Source organism: Macrosteles quadrilineatus, unplaced genomic scaffold (assembly GCF_028750875.1).
Source record: "Macrosteles quadrilineatus isolate MER2022 unplaced genomic scaffold, UCM_ALF_1.0 Scaffold_1__1_contigs__length_201487025, whole genome shotgun sequence".
Taxonomy (NCBI): Eukaryota; Metazoa; Arthropoda; class Insecta; order Hemiptera; family Cicadellidae; genus Macrosteles; species Macrosteles quadrilineatus.
This window is the reverse complement of record NW_026542594.1, coordinates 98083212-98106630: the sequence shown is the minus strand read 5'-3', so window position 1 is coordinate 98106630 and position 23419 is coordinate 98083212. Positions and strand designations below refer to the sequence as shown.

The 23419-nt window shown below is 32.4% G+C and overlaps 1 protein-coding gene across 1 annotated transcript in view; it reads right to left on the bottom strand.

Moving 5' to 3' along the window:
• Positions 1 to 22367, bottom strand: part of LOC128983587 (glycine receptor subunit alpha-2-like) — a 75927-nt gene extending 53560 nt beyond the window's left edge. Inside the window, exons 1-2 of the mRNA XM_054402922.1 lie at positions 22315 to 22367; positions 5281 to 5357 (exon numbers count right to left, since the gene is read on the bottom strand). Of these exons, the coding sequence (XP_054258897.1) occupies positions 5281 to 5357; positions 22315 to 22367 (130 nt within the window). The remainder of the gene's footprint in view (positions 1 to 5280; positions 5358 to 22314) is intronic.
• Positions 22368 to 23419: the final 1052 nt, after the last annotated feature.

Below are 23419 nucleotides of genomic sequence, written 5' to 3'. Positions count from 1 at the left end.
CGTGTATAACAAAATCGTTAGACAAAAATGACTGAATCACTTACTAAACAACTGCTTATTTTCATTAGCAGAATTGAAAACAAGCCGGAAGTTGTGTTGAGAGGTTATTTCGTTTTCTAGCTTAGTTTGTTAATAACTAATGATGCAATATGACGAAAAATATATTTCCCCACGCGGGCAAAAAGTGTCTTTTAACCCTAGCTCACTTTCCGACCTTGGCTTCTCCTCGATCGTAAAACTTAACCTCAGTTAAAAAATCAAATAAAATCAAATCAAAATAAAGTTTATTTCCAACAAAGGGTAAACAAAATCGTTAGACAAAAATGACTGAATCACTTACTAAACAACTGCTTATTTTCATTAGCAGAATTGAAAACAAGCCGGAAGTTGTTTTGAGAGGTTATTTCGTTTTCTAGCTTAGTTTGTTAATAATTAATGATGCAATATGACGAAAAATATAGTTCCCCACATGGGCAAAAAGTGTCCTTTAACCCTAGCTCACTTTGCGACCTCGGCTTCTCCTCGATCGTAAAACTTAACCTCAGTTAAAAAATCAAATAAAATCAAATCAAATAAAGTTTATTTCCAACAAAGGGTAAACAATAGAAATCATGAACATCCACTTCCAGTGAACAAAAAATACAAAGAAACTTACTTACTAGTGCACAAAAGTAAAAATGTATAGATATAATTCACGGAAAGCAATGTTCAAAATAAAACATAGGGAAATAAGCATACATGGAGACTCAGTTGCTATCAGTGGATTATTTTGTAGTGGAAAGACAAAAATAGGAATGTTAAGTGAAATACTTATAAACAAAATGTGATTTTTATATGGCTGAGGTGTAATGACTGAATTTAGGCAATTTTGAGGGAATTGACCTAATTATCACTAAGTAATGGTTGGTAGTTATTAGTTAAGTATTAGTTAAGTTGAGTTAAGTTTCAGGTAGTTAAGTTCGGTAGTTAAATAATAGTTGAGGAGGAAAACAAAGTAGGGTCAAGTCCGCCTGTACTCTGGTTGGATAAGGTGTTCTGATTCTTCCACACCCCACTCTACTAAACAGCTAGTGATGCATTTCTTGAAAATAATAATAGATGGAGGGAAAAATTTGATGAGAATAACAGCGGGATATAATATTACGATGTAAAACTTCTGATATACCGTATACGAGATATTAGTCATTGAATGAGACCTTGATAAATATGAGGCAGTTATTCCTATATTCTCTGCATATCGGGTTCTATAAGAATGTGATGTATGGTTAAAAATATAATCGAAGTTCTTGAAAATATGAATTGAAAGAAACTTGATGAACAACTCTCTTACACTAATGCAAGGAAACTTCACGAAATAGAATTTTTGGGGTAGCGAGTTCGTTTATTGAAACAAATTTTGACTGACAATATTTCTGAAGGACAAGGACAAAAATAGTGGTTCTAAAACAGTGGGAAAAAGAGTCACATTATGCCCTAGTGATGACAAATACATTAATTAAATACACTAATAAAAAGCATTTGATGTGAATTCAAAAAAAAATTAATGGCAGACAAATAAACGCATGGTAACACTTTAAAATAAAATGTTTTCAATGATCCTATAACGGAAAGATTTGTTTGACGTCAGATTTATAATATAACATCGATCTTCAAACGTGATTATATAATTTGACTCTGTACTTTTAAATCTTTTAGCCAAAGAGTATTGTTGGAATGTGACGTAATGTAAATGAGCTGGTTTAGTAGTATAGCAGCCTAATAAACAATCTCGGGCTGGAGCATAGTAAAAAAATGTTTGTGTTGTAATAACCACAACATTTAAAAATGCACGTAACGAATGAAGGTTTTTGTTGTCAAGGCTAGACGCAACCTACCAACGCATTTGTCTGAAATGTCAAGACTTGTTATCAGTTGTATAACCGCTTCAACTGTCCAACTCTGCCCCTGGCTATGTGATAATAGTCACGGTAGCGTCCACCTACAATGTATATAGGTGAATCTCTGTCAAACGGTAATACCATTGCAATCAGTTGATTATATAACCTGACTCAAAAGTATACTCGAAAGTAGAAATTAAGAATTTTTTGTATTCAGTTCTTGATGTCGGATCCTGATGTTTTTATTGTAAACGTTTGTATTACTCATTCTACTTCAATTGAGAAAAAACTCAAATGGATTGTACATTCTATGTTATGTTGCCAGTTCCTCGGACAAACTTATACAAAGTTTTTTTACTGAATTCATCAACACAATCCATACATTTCAAGTAAAAAATCAGAAGTTTTGAAAAACTCCTTTGCCAAGGAAAGTTTTATTGGACATATTAAACCAAACATAAGTGAAGGAATTAGTGTTTATGTATTGAGTTATCCAACCTATTTCGACGAATGAATCGATATTTTCAAAACTTTGGGATAGGTATTAAGAGAAACTCCACTGAACAACGTGAGAATGTTCTGATGCGGGGCATATACTGCGACTGACAGACAACACGTTAAAATACGTTAACCAACTTTCAATGGTGTTGCTGCTTTAGCCTATTCAAAGCAGATTATGACTGTCCAGTTGGTAATCCAGAGTTTTTGGGTAAAAATAAAGCACATGAAATGGTTGATGTCACCCCACTTTTCAGAATTCTCTACGGAGAAAACTCGTTTGTTTAGGGGAATGTCTCAAATCAAAGAAATAAAATGAGTCAACTTAAATCAATTAACACAGGTTATCAGTAAGTCAACAGTTTCTTCAATTCTCAATGCTAAAAAACTTTGTTGCAACATGTTAACTTGAATTGAAGCAGAGCTAAACCATACAATAGAAGTTATCAGTCAAAACTGAGAGCAGAAATAATGTAGGCGAACCTTGACGACACAAATAGAGAAATTTAAAATTAGTTTCTAACAAGTTTTCAAACAACTCGTCACTAAGATGTAAGAAGAATTACTTGAGTTTAAGCATAACGTTTTCCCCGATGTTATGTTTTATAATATGCGGACCTGCACGGGTTCTATAGTAAATACAAGAAAAATACCGTGGACACTAAGAACAACTGTAATGTTTTAAAATATTTCCACTAAGGCTATTTCATTTCCATAGACCAATGAATTTGTTTTCAAAGAGTAACACTCTGTACTTTATACTCGTAGAAACCACCTTAAATAGAGTTTGTCAAACTTCGGTTACTAGAAAAATGTCAGTCGATAACAAAGCACCAGACCCATTACTCAGCCTTAATGACACGCTGAACTGCTTTAAAACTTTCACGCTGGATTCCCGCGTGGAAATTTCTTTAATCACTTTGAACTACTTTTGATTAATTAATCGGCGTCTTTATAACGTGACGTGATAAAATATTTTATAAATTATATGTGGACATTCATTCAACCTGGTAATTTGATATTTTACATATTTTACAACACATAATTCTGGTACATTACGTTTTTAAGATGTTAATCTGTTGAAGATAACAGTGGCTAAAAAGACCACAATAAACACGAAGAATAATTAATTAGTATAGTATTTCCAAGGAATCCTTGATTTTTTAAAGTATTATTTATAATATACTTCCACATAAAATAACCTTAGTGACAGTTGGTTGGATATGTGTCATTTTCATTTAAAATAATCATACTAAAATTTACTACTGTCAGTTATAAGGATAAAACAAACCCAAAACAAATGAATAAATGAAGACTAATTTACATATTTCATAATATCCTGAGTATATTTGATCAGATGGTGTTTGTGACCTCGCCCTCATCAAAACGAAAAAGTAAATCTGTGTTGGCCTTGGGTCTAGGTCTTAGAATCTACGGCAATAGCTCAATCCCTATTATGCGATATTCCCTAAAACACACACTTTAGCGTATTTCATCGAATTGTATTTTTCTTTTTAAATAATATATCTCGGATTTCTTTTTTGAGGTGGATCAGTACTTACTTATTTTACGTATGGGTTCATTATTCAGACATTTTGGTCGTCACACTAAACCTTACTAAACTAATAGTAAACGAATGAGTGTTTACTTCTCAGTCAATGCAAATTACTAATGGAATATGGATAAAAACACACACTTTTAGTAGAGGGGTGAAAATGGAGTGTTTCAAGACAACATATACCAATTTGTCATTTAGTCATGATAGTCTGAGTACAATTTAAAATATTAGCTTCAGTTCTGGAGCTCATTGTAGCGTTATCGATAAATACGTTGCTTCACCCAAGTGTTAATGTTAATATAATATTAATTTGTAGAAGGCCTACTTCATCAATCTTTGGATAAAAACAGGACCTAGCCCAGGATCCATCAATATTTTTTTTTACTTAGGCCTGCAACATTCAAAACTTGTTTATCACTTCTAGATATAGTAAACGTTGTTTTACAACAAATAATTCATTAAGTGCGTACTTTTGTCCTCAACTCATAGAAACCTTTGATAAGTGAAAACCATTTGATTTAATGACATCATGATTTTGTAGAATTAAGTGCAAAAATACTGGAAAAGGCAAAACTGAGGTAAGAGGAAACCCCGCCGTTGCCGCCAGCACAGATCAGAGCTGTTAATAAGAGAGCTCGACCTCTGTCTGCGTCTTGGCTTTGACATCCGATGCTGAACAGGTTCATTCATCTTCCACAACAATTTGCAGGTCATTTTATGAAAAAACCACATACTCAAATTCTACTTGCCACACTTTTCTTTATTGATAATAATCTAATATTCATCATAGTTCTCCTTCACTAAAATTAACAAATTCAATTTCTGTTGACTGAAACTTGTATGTCTAATACATTTAATTTTAAATGTTTAAACGTCAAAATGATTTTTACGGCCTAAACTTATTTCTCTGTATTTTACAAATCGTATGACGACCAGTAGATATTTGTGTGCAAAAGCGTCGTTTACAAAGGGGTGTTGATGTCAAAGCTCAAGCAATTCAAAGTTGTCCAGCCCAAAAAGATTTTTGATGAAAACATAAACTTTCAACTGTCTCAGTAAGCAATATTTTTCTGAACAAGCTCGAAGCTTTTGAAGGTTAGAACAACTATTTAAATGTCCGTACTATTAGGGCTTTGTTAGGAAACTTAAGAATTGAAATCCATACGATTTGTTGAAACAGGCGTAAACATGATCGACGCTTGATTCCTAGTTTCAACATTTTAGGATGCACGATCGCGATGAATGTTTAAACAATAACATTCAGTGTACTGTTGCTTTTCATCCCTATGCATAGACATTGTAAAGGTTTTAAATAAAATATTTGTCCTAAAGGACTGTTAGACTCACCCGGGGGGAGATTGTTGTTGTAGTCGTCGTCGAGGATGTACAGTTTGTTTCGATTGCAGGAGGCATTGCGAGACACACTGAAACAGAGAAATGTCTTATCTTCAACATCTACTGTCAGCTGTCCGTACTGCATAGTCAATGTATCAAATAGAAAGAACATATTGTACAAATAATGGTTGTTAGTACTACTGCATCTCATCCATGAGAGAAAACAACCTTATGCTATTTGCTATATTCCATAGTTAAAACAGAGGAAATAATTGGTTTTGCGTGCAATAGTTTTAAATGACTTGATAATGGGTGGCACGGACAAGACCTACGTTAACATGCAAGTATATAGCCAAGATAGATTTAGTAAATCAATAATTATCACATACACATTCTATATTTATCATATGTTAACTGCAATAGCTAAAGTTACTAAGTAAATTTAACATTATACATTAAACCTTTGACTATTAATACAATGATTTAATGTAAGCTACTGTAAATTAAAAATGCCACAACTGGAAATTGTTGAAATATGCTTTGTTCTATGCTTTGTTACTATGTTTCTTTATTTACCGGTAATGGTTAGCGTGTAAATGAATGTAAATACTGTATAATGAACTATGGAACGAGTGAAAATAAGAATGCTTACGTATTATATGTTGATTATGTCCTATTTAAATTAATGGAATTTGGGCTCTGAATAACAATATTAGAGATTTGTTTCAGGTAGGTACCTAAAACAGTGTTCCATTTTTTAATTTTTGCTCTCTGTGATATTTACATAATCAGCTGCAGGTAAAGATTCCTGACAAAAGTGAATGGTTAGGATAAAAACATACCATACAGTTTTGCTTCACTACGGTTCAACCCGATGTCATGCGATTTTTTTTACCAATTGAATTAATAGGTAAGTTTTACAACTATATAAACGTTTAATTAATCGTATAATTTGACAACGAAATAGTAGTCCTACTGGTAAAGTATTTTCATATATGCATCAGTGCCTCATATATTTCGTAGGCTACTAGTTAGCCTTATAATTTAGCCGAGCTTTAGAGAAAGATGTTTTTAAAATTAAAAAGTCCAATTGAATTTTGTTACTGGACCAAAGGCAGAATTGTACAACGAATTAAAAGAACACGTATTTTTTTCTTTTCCTTTCCGATGGAAACTACGTTTACAGCAGCTAGTCGTTTATATATTGTTTTAATATTTTGACAATATCCAACAAATTTACAGACATCACTTTTAACCACTTTTTGTGTTCAGTGAAACCCAAAATTGATATTTCCACCCAAAACCCAACTCAAAATACTTAGTACAGTATAGCTAGGAGGAGGAAGTTAAACTAATCGGAAAAGTAGTATTAACGCACATACATTTTACATACCTATTTGACGGGCATTGGACAATTGGTGTAGCTTAGCATAATTTCGTAATCATGAGCACACACATAGGTCAATAGATTAAATTATCCATTCACAAACTACAAATATTGTGAAAGTAAAAATAATAAACTTATAATTATTTAGATCTTGGAACTTTCGTTCGTATGGTAAACAATTCTTCATTCGAGATGTATAGAAAATATCGTAAAATTTTAACATAGGTCTTCAAATCATAGTAATATTTTAATTGATTGTATCCTTACTAGTGGGCTTAAGTAGATATAATAGGACAAAGATACCCCACTTTCGGCGTTTTAGAGGCACTTTTAGGGCACTTTTTATAGGGGAAAAATGAGAAAAATGAGTGGCTCATTTTTTTGGCCACTTTTTTAAAGACCCAGCTCTCGACCTATACACCCCTATATAAATTTTCTACTTTTTTAATACTGAAAAACACGTCTGGAATATGGCTCATTTTTTTGGCCACTTTTTTAAAGACCCGGATCTCGACCAATACAAACCCATACAAATGTTCAAACTCCATTAAAATTTTAAATCCACATTCATTCACAAGTATATTCTCAAAATCATGTGAGGTTTGCGTGCGAACTCGGGCATGCTCCTGGCTCATGACACGCTCCCTTGGACATCCTTAGTGGAAATCCATGAGTTCTGGCTACTTGGGAATCCAAGCCATTTGACATACAATAAATCACCCTTTTTCCTAATTACCTTCTCTACCAAATACATGTCCTTATACTTGGTCTTTAACAACTCCTCTGTATAGAAGCCTCCCCTGATTATATTGCCATTTTCATCTTTCAAGATATAAGTCACAGGCTTTGTATTCTTAACTTCTGCTATTGTAAATAGTTCCCCTGTCCAATTTGGAGTATAACCTTTACTAAAAACATGTTTATACTTGGAAATCCTTACGCTATCACCTACCTTATATCTTGGCTTTTTAACTTGCTCTACTTTAGAAGTCAACCTCTCATGCACATATTTACTATTTTTAACATTCACTTGGTTAGGCTTCATTCCTATAGATCTATGCACTTTATTATTATATTTTCGAATTAACTTTGGAAGTAAATCCAACCATTTATAACTCCCCTGAGCACTAAATTCCCTATATAACCAATTCTTTAAAGTTCTCTGAAACCTCTCTACAATTGCAGCCTTAGTTGTAGAAAATGTGTGATAGTGATTAATATTTAATTTTTTCATTAGTTTGTTAAAATATTGATTAAAAAATTCTTTTCCATTGTCAGATTGAATGTTTTTAACCCCCTTTGGTAGAATGGTTTTAATGGCTTCTGTAACCACTAACCCTGTCTTATTCTTTAGTGGAGCAGCATAAGCTTTTTTAGAAAATGTATCTATTAAAGTTAAAATATATTTATTGCCAGAATTTTCTCTAGCATAGTTTTGCATATCAATTAAATCTATTTGTAAGGTTTCGTTTATACCTAATACTTTAAAAGATCTTCTAATGAAATTCTTTCTTGCAGGCTTATGAAGTTCGTATGCAATTTCATTCATTTTTTATAACATCACTCTTTCCTTGTACTGTAAATATATTACCATTAGCCCCAATCAATAGATTATCTTCCATTCTTTTAAATACATAGTTTTCTGGTATATAAGGTCTATTATCTATATACTTAAATCCACTCAAAGATGTAGGGTCGGCAACTAATAAATCAGGATTGTATTCCATCAAATTAAATTTTCTTCCTGCATATACAAATTTTGATCCATCATAATACATAGCTTGTGACATTAAACAAATATCATCTAAATATTCCCCCTTTGGCAGATTCCTTATAAATTGTTTTTTGGCATCCCAACATTTTTCTTTTTTATCAAAAGTTATAGTCTGTTCTTTTGTAACACAGTCAGTGTCATCAACGGCGGGTTTTACACGTACTAACCTTTTATTATTAAAATCCCAATAGCCTGCTTCCATTTTTGGAACTTGTGAAACATTCACAGCATCTTTACTATCTGTACCTTCCATCAAATTGCTAAGTTTCTGTTTCTTAGCATTCCAAACACCATTCTCAGATTCTAAAAATTCATAATTATTATCGTCTTGTACAAATTTACCATCTTCTTTTCGTATTAAAGTCTGTTGTAAAGTGGGCACATCATTTAAACTTTCACCCTTTTCCACATTAGTAATTTTCCGTTTCTTAGCATTCCAAACACCATTCTCTGATTCTAAAAATTCATAATTATTATTGTTTTGTACAAATTTACCATCTGTTCGTATTAAAGTCTGTTGTAAAGTGGGCACATCATCTAAACTTTCACCCTTTTCCACATTAGTAATTTTCTGTTTTTTAGCATTCCAATTTTTATTCTTAGATTCTAAAAACTCATATTTAGTTTTACCTTGTAAGAAGACATCACCTTTTCTAGTTAATGTCTGTCCCAAAGTTGATACATCATCTACAAACTCCCCATCTTTAACATTACCAATTTTACGGTTTAAACCATTCCAACTATCGTCTTGTAAATTTAAAGTAGGTTCACTGCTAGCCCTGGGTTCTACAGGCTTATTATATGGATTATATAAACGGTAAAATTTATCTATAAACATATTTTTATTTAATAAATAATTCCACTTTCTCTCAATTCCTCAATAATGGAATCTATTTCATTATCCACTCCTGAGTTACCGGCTTGGCGACTTAGCCAAAGAAGTCTTAACCTATCTACAAGCTCATTAGGATCATCCCAATAAATATAGTCTATTTTATTACCAGTCACTTGTCTCAAACCTTCACCAACAGATTTAAAAAGAGGTTTAATTATATTAAGATATTTAGTATGTCTATTACTTGAAATTGGTGCACCATCTTTGTAACTCTTTAAATGTCCATTTGTAGCTTCCAAAATTTCTTTATATTTTTGCAAATCAGCCGGAGTATAATCCTCAGGTTCTTTTAAAGTTAACAATTGCCACAAACCTTTTGTCCCCTTGTAGGTTTTATTTGCAATTGTAACATCATCATTGGCAATGTCAACTTCCTTATTTCCAATAAAAAATTTATTTGCTTCTCGTCTAATACCATATGTAGTGTCTGTCATACTACTTTTACTGAGGTAATTTCCTAAATAGTCTGATGCTAAAAGACCAAAATCTAATTTCTGTGGAGTAGATTGTTGTAATGGTTGTAATCTTGGTATTATTGGTATTCTAGATGGAGTCATTGGGAGAATCTCCATTCGAGGCCTCTCTGTTTTGGCGATTTTTTTTAATTCTTGTAATGGCTCTATTAAAGGTTGGAATGTTTGAAACCTCTCTTCAGCCTCTAGAAACTTGCCACGTTTTAAAGCTCTATATTTCTCTCGTATTTGATTTGCAGAGTCAACCAATTCTTGTTGAATGTTTTTCATCTTTTATTTACATTTTATTTATCTCATTTGACAAAGGATTGTACTCAAACACTTTATCGTGTATTATCAAACAATATGCAGATGTATTTGCTGGCACATTTTCTGCAGTTTCAATCTCTAATTTAATATCAACAATTCCTTCCTTCACTGTTTCGTTCTGTCTAGAACAGTCTATTACAATTAGTGGATATTTCTTCATAAACTCAGCCCTACTAATCATAGGATCTGGGATAGTATTATAGTAAGTCTCTCTAAACCTCATAAACATCTCATAAGCTTTAGAGACATCTCCATTTTCAAAGTCGAGATTTAAATCACTATAAGGATAATATTCAGAGTTTAGAAATACTTTGAGATTTTTTAACTTACAGTGATCAAATTCATCAGTTCTTTTTCGTGCACTATTATCCCTAGCTGTTTGGAAACCAAATATAATATACCTAGGCTTCTCCAAACTTGAAGATGTCTTTACTGACCATGTATGTCTTGTAGTATTGGGATATGATGGAAGTTCATGCAACTCTAAGCTTCTAAATGCAATTTGCAAATTTTTATTTTGCAGTAACATCTTTTGTAATTGTAACTTCTCCCCATCTGATGGTATTACATGTGGCATCACCCATTGAATTGAGTTAAGTGTAATTTTAGGAATCATATCAGCAGTACCACTGGCTGGAGCACTAGTGGTTGTTAATATACAATTCAAATCATTTTTGGATCTTTTTAACACCAATTCTTGTTTGACATTTACTAATACCTTATTAAAATCCTCAAATACACCCATTAACAGTTCTAATGGCAAACAAGTACTAAACTTGCCACCTTTATGGAACTCTTTTAAATTCGTGTCAGAATCAAATGCCACATTTGACAATTTAGTTGTTTTATTGTAAGAGCTCAATATTTTCATAAGACTAGAAATTCCTGGGTTTCTTACAATGTCTATTTCTTTACCTGCAACTTCATATCTAATTTCATCAAATAAGAACGCAAATGCATTATTTATAAAATGACCTTTATCATGATTCTCAATTTCTCCCTTAATATACAGATAACTCCTACATGGGAGAGTTAGCAAATCTTGATTATTAATACATATTCGAATTTCATCAGAATTATTTATTGCCAAAGTGTTGTGGGGAACATAGGAGTGATTTGTAATTTTAACCACACTATCGTCGAATTGGGATTTCCCTGTAACGTCTAGAAAATCTTCCATTTTTATTAATAGAAAATTTTAACTTTAGTCCTATTGACTTTAGGAACCTAGCATTTTGTGCACTTATAGATAAATTCTTATAAATTCTCATATCTTTTTTATATGACAAGTAATTGTAGTTTCTTCTCCGTTAAAGTCAATTGCCTTGTCGTGCTGATCGGCAAATGTAATACTGACAACATCTAAACTTCTCTTATTTACAGGAAAATATATAATATTTCTTGGAACTTCGATAATTTTGTAGCCAGGAGGAGCTTCTGGATAAAAGCTATGTATGGTGTGTGATTTGTTTCCGTTTAAATAGGACCCGTTTGCAATATTACATTTTACTCTAATCACATTTACATTATTAATGTTTATTTTATTTGTAGATTCAAACTGAACACCAGGAGTAGAAACACCTTTAAATCCCAATAAAACAGACCCTAAACATGGTTTTGTAAAATCAAACACATGGCTAGAAAGTAATGTCGCTTTCATAGTTTTATTATTAGCTGTAAGGAAAAAGTTTGGAATTTGCTTTTGAATTTCCTTTGCAAGCTCAACCACCTCATATGTTCCTTCAGAAATTTCTATTGTAACTGGAGCATTGTGGTCATAATAGAAAACATCATCACCTTCTCCAATGGTTAATTTGTTGCCTTTAAGTTGATTTAATTTTGGAATAAGCCCTTTAAATAAAAGTTTGGATTTAGTATTAATTAATGCTTCTCCATTTTTATCTATTATAACTTTAAGTTTACCATTTAATAATTGGTTTAAATCATCAACTAAGATCTCTCCCTTTGGTAATGTTATTTTCTCTACTTTGTAATATGTTAAAGTATTTAGTGGTTTTTTAACATTAAATATAGAATTATAACTTTGAAAATCTACTAATCCAATTACATAATCATCATTTAATTCAATGGGAGGAAAGAATACTGACTTTAGCTCTGGCTCTGTACCCGAAAATGCTATAGTAAATGAATCCATTTTTATAAACAAAAATTTTTTATGAATGATAAACATAAAATTCCACAAATGGAACTATTTAAATCTTGTATTTGATCAGTAGTATAGAAGATTTTATGTCCCTCAAAATATTTAATTACTTCTTTTGGAGGTTGGATTCCAAATGGGTCAAAATAAATTACAATATCTTTATTTTTACGATATGCTGTCCAATGTGTGCCAGATGAACTGTCTAAATTAACTATTCCGCACTCTTTTACTCTTGGTGTTAGATTTTTTAGCTCGTTTTTTAGGTACACCCCCCGGAAGTGAGGCACGTCTTTTGCGGCCTCTAACAGCTGGTAGTTGTCCATATTTTTTATTAAATTTTAATCCCATTCCCATCTTTGCTTTTGCCTTCATCAAATTTGTCACCGCATAAGCAGCTGCTCTTTCAGCAAGATTTGCATCCTTGGCCGTTACTCTAGTCCAAGCTAAGTCTGCTAATCTCATGTCTGCTTTGTTCCGAGCAGCGGTATCGGGATTATTCATGTAGAATATATCATGCTCTTTACAATAAGAGTCTAGTTTATTTTTTGGAAGTACATTTTTAGCTAAATTCTCACGTATATTCGTTCCAGGTCCACAGTACCGATATGATGGTATGTGAAGTGGAAATGGAAGGTTATTTATAAGAGTATTCAATAACCCTCGACCCCTGTAAGGCTTTAGGAATAAACCTTTGCCCTTTTTACATGTTTTCTTATTATTTTTTACCATTTTTATTATATAAAAAATGTCTTTTATTCAACAAAAACACAAATTTAAAATAGTACATACTAAGGAAAATATACCAAAGAAGTTGGGTCTTTTTCCTACCAATATTCGATGTGTTATTTGTGGTCCCAGTGGAAGTGGGAAAACGGTTGTAATTTATAATTTAATTGTAAGAAAGGAAGGATTAAAATTTACAAACCTATATTTAATATCTAAATCTTTAGAACAAGAAAAATATAAAAAAATAATTGAAATATTTAGTTTGTGTGACGAAGTGAAATTACACACGTTTACTGACTGTGAAATCACACCAAATGATGTAAAATCACAGTCAGTTGTTGTATTTGATGATATAAATAGTCCAAATATTACACAATTTTTCTCAATGGGTCGACATAAAAATATTAACAGTTTTTACTTGTGTCAATCTTACAGCAAAGTACACAAACATTTACGTGATAATATAAATTTCCTAATATTATTTAAACAAGATGATTTGAATTTAAAACATGTATATAACAATCATGTTGGTAATGATTTTTCATTTAACCAATTTAGAAATCTCTGTCATCAATGTTGGGATAAAACTAAATATGGCTTTTTTGTAATAGACAAAGAAAGGTTAAAGAATAATGGCAAATATAGATTTATGTTTGATCAATTTTATAATGACCAAGTGCAAGAGTATTGATACCATCTTCCAGAATAAACCTCTTGTCATCGTCAAACGATAGTACTTTCTTATTCATAGTTAAGGTTTGAAGATGATGATTTGTAGATTTAATTCTTGTCACATTCTCATAGTAATCTTGCCCAGTGGCAAGACAGTTCAAATAATGTTGATGTCTAAGGAGATGTTTAACTGTAGCACCATCAGCTCCTTTAGCTTTCTTCACCTCTAAAGCTTGTTTGTCTTCTTCATATAACCATTTTAGAGGAATATAAGAATATAACTTTGGTCTTAAACCACAATATTCATACATAATATGACCATCTAATTCGTCTTTAAACTTGCCTGTGACTTTTTTATTTTTATCAGAGTATAAGAAATGGTCTTTACTATATCCAGAGGTATCAAAATAGTGTAAGTCACATTCTATTTCCTTGTAAAAATCCTCTGTAACTATAGAATACATTAAAGAATCTGTATCTGTCATTAGAAATCTTTTATTCTTAAATTTTGACATATAATTATAGTGGAAATCATACATTATTACTTTACTAATATCCAAAATGGTCATTCCCAAATATATAGGTTTATTAAACTTTACAACTAATTTATTTAAATGTATAGCATGTAAATTGTTATCGAACTTTTTGCTACAGTCAAACCTTGGATTATTGACATATTTTGTTAATAGTGATTCATCCTTGAGATATATATCACGAAACTTGCGTTGGTTCATAATTGTTCGACCAAAGAGACTATTATTTAACAATTTGTAAAAGTCTTTTTCAAAATCATTTTTAGCACATTTGCGTTTTTCAATATTAAAATTAATATAGGGTGCAAGCCATTTGGACTGTCTAAATTTTAAAATTCTATGGTATTTTGTAGCAACCAAACCCAATTCCTCATATTTTTGTAATGTTTTATAATGTAAAATATATTTAATTTTGTCATTTAAATTAGGTATTAATTTGCCATTCATTTTCTCAGGTGCTAATGGATAATCATTATGTAAATCATGTAAGCTTTTATCATATTTTAAATCAACTTCTAAAATGTATCCAAACTCATCATTTTGATTGTATTTGTAGTCTATCTCTTTCGTCCAATGAAATCCATCCATGGGTAGTGTCTCACACATAGCTGTAGAGTATAGCGAGTTACAATCTAAATATATTAAATACACACTTTCTTGATTGGGATCATAATGTTCGCCCATATATTTATTATTGGCTTTAGCGTAACGTGTGGAAATCATACTGACTCCTCCTCTGATTGCACTTTCTATGAACAAATGCATGTCAATATCTTGAAATAATTGTAATTTTATACCAGTCATTCTAAGACAGGCCTCCCATGTTAGTCCAGGGAGTGAATACATATGTACGGGGTCAAGTTTGTAATCCTTTAAACACAGGTCTCTAAATGTCTCAAAGACATCAGCCAGTAGCAATACATCTGTTTTAAGATATAAATCATGATATTCTTGTAAATTATTTATATTAAAATGGGACCATACATTTTTAGCATGTTCATATTCAATGGGAGAGATATGTTCTTTAGTTAGAGTACTGTAAAATTTTTCAATTGGAGGTAGAGACTCTGCAAACTTATCTGGTCCCGTCATATATTCATAGGGAAATACACCTTTACGTTGTAGTAGTGGATTGTCTATGAATCTAAATTTATTTAAATTGGAAGCTAATTTGTATAATGGAAGGGACAGAAAGTTATAGGAATCCAAAAATACTAAATCATCAACTGAGAATGAAATATACTTTTCCATATCCTTGGCTATGCAATTTAATTTACGATTATATTTTCCCAAGTGTTGCATTATTAAATGTCCATCGTAATTTTTCAAGTTATGGAAGAATACTGGTATTTTCTTTGTTACTTTATAGTTTAAATTACAATCATTATGGGCAGCTCCACGGTATCGGCCATTTGAATGACAATGTTCCCGTACCCTATCAAAATATAGGGGCTTTTCGCAAATGTGACAATGTGTTGAGTTTTGGAAAGATGCCTCTTGCTCAGGAGTCATTACAAGGGGAATATATATCGCCATTTGACTTTTAATGAAGTCATAAGTCTCAAATAACCTTTCGAAAAACACGTCCATAACATTTGCACCACTATATAACTCTTCAGAAATAATCTTAGAATCTTTTACTACGACAAATGCAAATCCAGATGGAGTATGGTTGTTAGAGTTTATAAAACATTCAAAATCTGCATAAATTACAAATGGGGCTTTAAGTTGATATTTATAATTTTTAAATTGTAATGTATTTTGTTTAGACATTTCCACTCTTTGTGCATCAAAGTTCTTACAATATGTTATATGACGTTCTAATTTATCTTTTGTGTAAAAATGTTGTAAACAAAACTTGCAAAAATGCTTCTTGTGGTCTTGTTTTGTAGACCGTAGCATTAACCTATCAAAATCACGAATTAAACAGTAATGTGATTTACGACCTTGTTGTAATAATAATAGATCTATATGAGTGTTACTATTCAGTTTGGTTCTTCTTAATGGATATATAAATTTTCGGTCTTCAACTCCAAATACATTAACACTTATATTATTTTGTCTTTCAAATTTATCTATATCAGATATTTTAACAGGATACTTTATGTTTGTCATATTTAACTGATTTTCATAGGGTGCATAGCTAGAGACTCTATTAGCATGTTTAGCATTCCTTGGATGTAAAGCTGCTAAAATTGACCAAAGGAAGCATTTATTATCTGAATTTTTTATATTTAAAACAGCATGTTTTGATTGAATACTTTTTGGTGTGGGGATATATGACTTTGGAGTTAGAGGCTTATACTTGTAAACGTGCAACTGCCAATATTTAGTATGGTCATAAATCCATCCGCTGCCTTCGGCTTGGTATTTGTGCGTGGAAGCGTCAATCTTTAAAAGAGCATTTTCAATTTGAGGCTTTAAATCTCTCTTCTCAATGGTTAGGATAGTAAGGCTTCTGAAATCTGCAATACATTCTTTCTCATTAACTAATTTTCCATTTTGATCTATTGTATATTTTATAAATTTGATTCTCCTTACTAAAGTCCATTTTATCGGTAGAGGACAAGACTGAAGAGTACTTTTAAGTTCAGTTTTAATCGATTCACCAACAAATTTAATCATTGTATATGGACATTTGTTACAAGAATTTACGTGTCTTTTAAAATGGCCAACAACATTTCTTTTACAGAAATTACAAGTCTTGTGACTTTGTAATATATGAGATTTTAGAGCCACATTATTATCACAGATTAAATCACACAGTTTACATACCTTCATTTGATGTTTTAAATTGTAGTGGCGAATAAGGTTGCTTTTTTTGGAGAGCGATGCGAAACAATGTTGACATGTAGTCTTCATTTTTATATATGTAACTAAAAAACTAGGTTGGCATCTTCTATATAGTAGAAATTACATTTTGACAATTTCAATTAATGAGAAATAATAATTTGAATCAGAATTTTATATTTTAATATTCAAAACAATTTCATACAATAGGATTTGGCAATTGAAATTTTCTAAATCAAAACAAAATCCTAAATCTTAAATAAAAACTCTTTTTAGCAGAATGCTGAGTCTACATATATATAGAGTGAGTGTTACCTATGTTAAAAGGGACTTGAAAAAATTATATAGTGAGTATAATTCGGCTAAGTTTTTAAATAATAACTTGTACACACTTTTGACTCAAAGTCCCCCCGTGAGTGAATTTGGCTAAGTTTTTAAATGATAACTTGTGCACACTTTTGACTCAAAGTCCCCCCGTGAGTGAATTTGGCTAAGTTTTTAAATTATAACTTGTGCACACTTTTGACTCAAAGTCCCCCCGTGAGTGAGTTTGGCTAAGTTTTTAAATAATAACTTGTGCACACTTTTGACTCAAAGTCCCCCCGTGAGTGAGTTTGGCTAAGTTTTTAAATAATAACTTGTGCACACTTTTGACTCAAAGTCCCCTGGTGCGTGAATTTGGCTAAGTTTTTAAATAATAACTTGTATATATTTTTGACTCAAAGTCCCCTGGTGCGTGAATTTGGCTAAGTTTTTAAATGATAACTTGTGCACACTTTTGACTCAAAGTCCCCCCGTGAGTGAATTTGGCTAAGTTTTTAAATAATAACTTGTGCACACTTTTGACTCAAAGTCCCCCCGTGAGTGAATTTGGCTAAGTTTTTAAATAATAACTTGTATATATTTTTGACTCACTTAAAAATAGTAATAACAAAATAAGTTACTTTTTTGGATAGAGAAGCAGCACACAGTTGACATGTAACTAAAAAACAAAGTTAGCATCTTCTATATGGTGGAAATTACATTTTAGACAATTTCAATTAATGGGAAATAATAATTTAAATCAGAATTTTAAATTTTAATATTCAAAACAATTTCATACAATAAAATTTGGCAATTGTAATTTTTTAAATCAAAACTAAATCCAAAATCTTAAATAAAAATACTTTTTAGCAATTCAGAATGCTGAGTCTATATTTATACATGGTGAGTGTTAGTTATAGAGAAGACTATGTTACCTATGTTAAAAGGAACTCGACAAAATTATATAGTGAGTATAATTCGGCTAAGTTTTTAAATAATAACTTGTACACATTTTTGACTCAAAGTCCCCCAGTGCGTGAAGTTTGGCTAAGTTTTTAAATAATAACTTGTGCAAACTTTTGACTCAAAGTCCCCCTCATGAGTGAATTTGGCTAAGTTTTTTTAAAATAGACTTATATACATTTTAAGTTCCTTAGTGACTGTTCAAAATACTCTAAGTGTTTAAAAATAGATTTATATACATTTTAAGTTCCTTGGTGACTGTTCAAAATACTCTAAGTGTTTAAAAATAGACTTATATACATTTTTTACATGTTCCTTAGTGACTCAATTCGGCTAAGTTTTTAAAAATGGACTCGGGAAATTAGCTACACTCCTAAGTTAAAAGAAATACAGAGTATGACTACAAGCACCAATTACGTCACCAATTGATCCCATGACCCGACACGCGACAACATATTACAATAGTCTAGCTTAGATGTCAAAGACTTACCAAAACAAGAAGATCCAGGTGGAAGAGTTAGTGATGATTCCGTAGAATGCCCCCCTTATATACCACAAAATTGTCTAAATTAATTTAGAACTTAACAATGGAAATTGAACAAACTGAAATTGAACAATTGAATAATTGAGGTCAATCAATCAAACATATTTGGTAATTGTCTAAACCTGCCCCAGACAGTCTGGCGCCAGACAGGCAGAGAATGTTGACAATTGATTTTGATTGGGGTCATTAGGTTACACTCACAGTCATTCATTTGAGTCAGGCATTGTTTATGCATAGCCATAAGCGTGCCCGAGTTCGCGCGCAAACCTCACATGATTTTGAGAATATACTTGTGAATGAATGTGGATTTAAAATTTTAATGGAGTTTGAACATTTGTATGGGTTTGTATTGGTCGAGATCCGGGTCTTTAAAAAAGTGGCCAAAAAAATGAGCCATATTCCAGACGTGTTTTTCAGTATTAAAAAAGTAGAAAATTTATATAGGGGTGTATAGGTCGAGAGCTGGGTCTTTAAAAAAGTGGCCAAAAAAATGAGCCACTCATTTTTCTCATTTTTCCCCTATAAAAAGTGCCCTAAAAGTGCCTCTAAAACGCCGAAAGTGGGGTATCTTTGTCCTATTATATCTACTGGCTTACATTCATCTTCATTTCTTTATATAACTTTCAAATTAATCAATTTTAGCATTAACTGCAAAACATAATATTTAGAAAGCACTTGTAAGTTAACGATAGCTTTTCACAACAGTTTAAAAACATGTCTAGCTCGCTTTCACAATACTAATTAAGTGCAGGGTTGAGGTTTGAGGGTTAAGGGTCGGGCGGCTCCTTGGCGGGGTGCGTGATGTGGTGGCGTGAGCAGTTGAATATCTGATTTCAATATAGTAAGAAACCTTGGACACACGACAAACACCTTGAGTTGTGTAGCGCCACTCTGACTCATTATAGCGTAAACACTGTGTTATACGCAGTAAAACTCTTCTCGCATTTCTCCAACTTTGTGTATATAGTTATATTTTCCCATTTTCATTTCTTTTTTGGCAGAATGGTTATGTGAAAATATTGTCATTGTTGGCTGTTGAAAGTTTCCATTTTATATGTTTTTAAGCTTGCTGAGATTACTTTTCTCTTTCATTTGACAAAATATTAATATTTAAGAATGTTTTCATAGTCAAATAAGTGTTTTCCCCAGTTTTTGACGGAAACTAGACCCTGCTTTATGGGGCGGTTGCAAGCTAGTATGCGCTCATTGTACGAGAATCAGCGATACGTTTATTAATTATTACTCCTTGATACATTTTTGCCATGAAATGATGAGTTCAGAATTTGAGTGGTGTTTTGCTTTTGAATGTGAGTACTATGTGTACCTGTACGTTCTGATCTGGAAATTACCATCTGATCTAAAGCCATAGGATTATACTGGATAACTGTATAGGGCCTGTTTAGCTACACGGGAATGACGTTTTTTTCTTTATTTTTTTTTTCTTTAAGTCTGTAGACTTTATTAACGTATTTATAATGTCTACTCTTAGTCATCCCAACCATACCCATAGTGAAGATATTTTATCAATAACTAATGCAGTGTTAGCAGCAACATGCTTCAGCTAGTACCCTTACAAGATTCATGCGGGTATAACTGCACTTCGATTACACAAGGGGATATTTTTATTTCTTTATGGAGGGTTGTAACTAAGTACTATAGGCTTATTGTAGCTATTATTAAGCTAGGCGATACATTTATGGGTTTATCGATGCTAAGGCAGTGTAATTAACATTTGAAATAATATGCAAATTGATAACCATTCTATCAAATAAACCTAACCTTACTGCTTTAACTAGGAACTGAAACTTAGTATCTTGCTATATGTTATGGTGTGCTGGTGATAATATTATTTTAGTTTTTTTTGTTGTTGTTGTTGTTGTTCCTCTACAGTTTTTATTCTGATTTCGTTTAGAACTTTCAGTCCTCAATCATGAAAAGTAACTTACCCAAAATAACTACTGATGCTGATGTATGTTTTGCACTGTAAAGTGAAGGGAACACCTGCCTGTTCACGGCAGATTGTAACGGCTCAGTCTCGGTTTGACAACACCGCAAGTTGTGGCGTGTTAACTCAGGAACTTGCCAAGTGTTAGACGATTCTGTTTATGCGGTCATAACAAGTCCACTGGTTAACCTTCCATTTAACACGGGGTTATAGGGTGTAGTTTAAATGTAAATTAGAAATGCTTGTTCAGTAAATAACTAGGTACAAACATGTTCATCTAATTCTTGTTTATTATATGCTTCAACAACGTTTATCAGTATTAATTCAATTTCCAATATCTTTATTATGTTTTCGGCATATACATGCGTGCGGGTCTAAAGTAGCATTTTTACACCCTATGGAGTTAATAACAGTTTCAGTCCCCTAGGAAGCAAAAGTCAGTTGTTGTAATCAGTTGTATATTTCGATTTAAAGCTATCGCATGCATCGACATTCTTTATCGATTGATTTATTACGTTATAAGGTTTTAGCTAATTGTTGTATTATTTTAAATTGTGTTGACATATTGATGGTATAAGGTACACACACACATTCATAGATTAAATGATTGAATCACAAACAGCTACTTATTTACATTAGAAGAATCGGAAACAAGCTGGAAGTCGTTTTGAGAGGCCATCATTACATGAAAAGTATTTTCTTTTTCCATCTCAGTTTGTTAGTTAATGATGCAATATGACGAGAAATATAGTTCCTCACACGGGAAATGTGTCTTTTCAATCCTCGCTCATAGTCCGTGTTAAACTTGAGCTTGTGTCAAAACAGTTACTTTACGCCCTAGGGATTAATAATTTTTTTCATTGTTTATTGGTAGATTTGATTTGATGTAAAAAAATACGGACAATAAAACTCTTTTGTACAGTCTGGGACTATAGTAGAAATTAATATGCTAAATCTTTAGACATAGTATTTCAATATTTATTTTTTACCGTTAAATATTGAGTTTAATTCTTGCCACATCTAGTGTACCTATCCAGGTTGCTTGTACATCGAGCGTTGTACTTAATTGGAACTTCCTGGAATCATCTCGTATCTAGACTCATTTTTAATAATAGCCTATTTTCTTCCAAACTAAATGTACATGTTAAAATAACAGTTTTACCATCTGTTATAAGTATATAAAGCAAAATGTTAAGGCGATATCCATATATTTTGAGGTGGCTAGGGCTCTTATAGTATCGTTTAACCAGGCTTTTGCTGAAAGTACTCGTGTACCAATTTCGTTAAATTTAGATTTAAAAAAGTGAATTGAAAAAAAAACCTTAGCTGAAACTGTATATCGTTACAAACAATCTTCCTGGACCTTCATCTACTTGGAGATTGATGATTCATCAGAGCTTTTTGTGCTATAAATGTAAATTTACAATGTTCATTGTGAGTGTCCGACGCATGCCACCTTGACGCTGTGCAGGCCTAACGCACAGCGGTGCTTATCAACGGGCCAGTACTTGACTGCGTGTGTCGTGTGCTAGTGCAAAAGCTGATTGGTGAGCGTGTGGGGCGAGTACCTGAGGATGACCAGTAGGACCAGGGCCACAGGCCGCACACAGGGCAGCCTCATGTCCCGGCACCGCGGCGCTGTCTGACCATGTCCTCCGCGTCGCGGCACCTCCCCCTCCCTCCACCACCCCCACCCCGCTGTAATTGTTATGCAATATTGCAATCTGGGCTAAAGACGGCTTAGCGATATTCTATCTTTGTTCTGTTATCGAGTAATTACTATTTACAGGAGTTCTAACGGTGCCGGTTATAATTTAGTTATTATAAGCCCATTGGCCTACGTAAACTTGTAGTTGAAACCAATTAAACGGGAATTTTGTCACAAATGTGTAGATGTACTGAAGGTTATAGATTTGACCCACCAGAGTTGACACTCTCATTGTCTGTACCTGTTGTAGTAAAGAGAAAAGCTATGTTGCCTCTAAATAAATCATGCAATAATTTTCAAAGAGCTAACTTCTTTGGTTTACTAACCTAAAAGGTTAATTTAGTAAATATTTTATTGATTTTAAAATATCTACAACTGTTTCTCCAATGCTAGAAGTAGTACAGTATTGTTAAGGATGGTATAACAAGATACATTTCGTTTCCACAATATGTGGTTCTGATTACTTCTAATATAACAATTTTATAAACAATGCGGTAGGCCCGTGAATTTATTGCGCATTTAAATGGAGCCCAAAACTCGTCTCCCAGGTCAATGCAATACCCTTATATCTTTGACTAGCAGAGTACCCGTCCTTCGTACGGGGTTGGCATATAAGTATAAATGCTTATTGTAGTTATGGGAGAGGACAAGGTTTAAGAAAATTTTGTCTTTTAATTTATACGGTATCCTATAGTGTCCTACAGTATCTACCATAGCCCTAATTTTCTACCACTGCACCTAAACCATGAAAAAAAGTTAAGTTCTCATTGTGTACCACAACTTTTTGTTGCTAGTTGGTTAAAATTAGCGTTAGTATTTTTCGCGTTTACTTGTCACAAACATCCATCCATCCATCCATACATCCAAACTTTCTTACTTATAATATTAGTAGGATAAGTAAACTGTTGTAATATTGCTTGTTTATGGATCAATTTTTATCAAACTTGGCAAATGTATTTATTTCA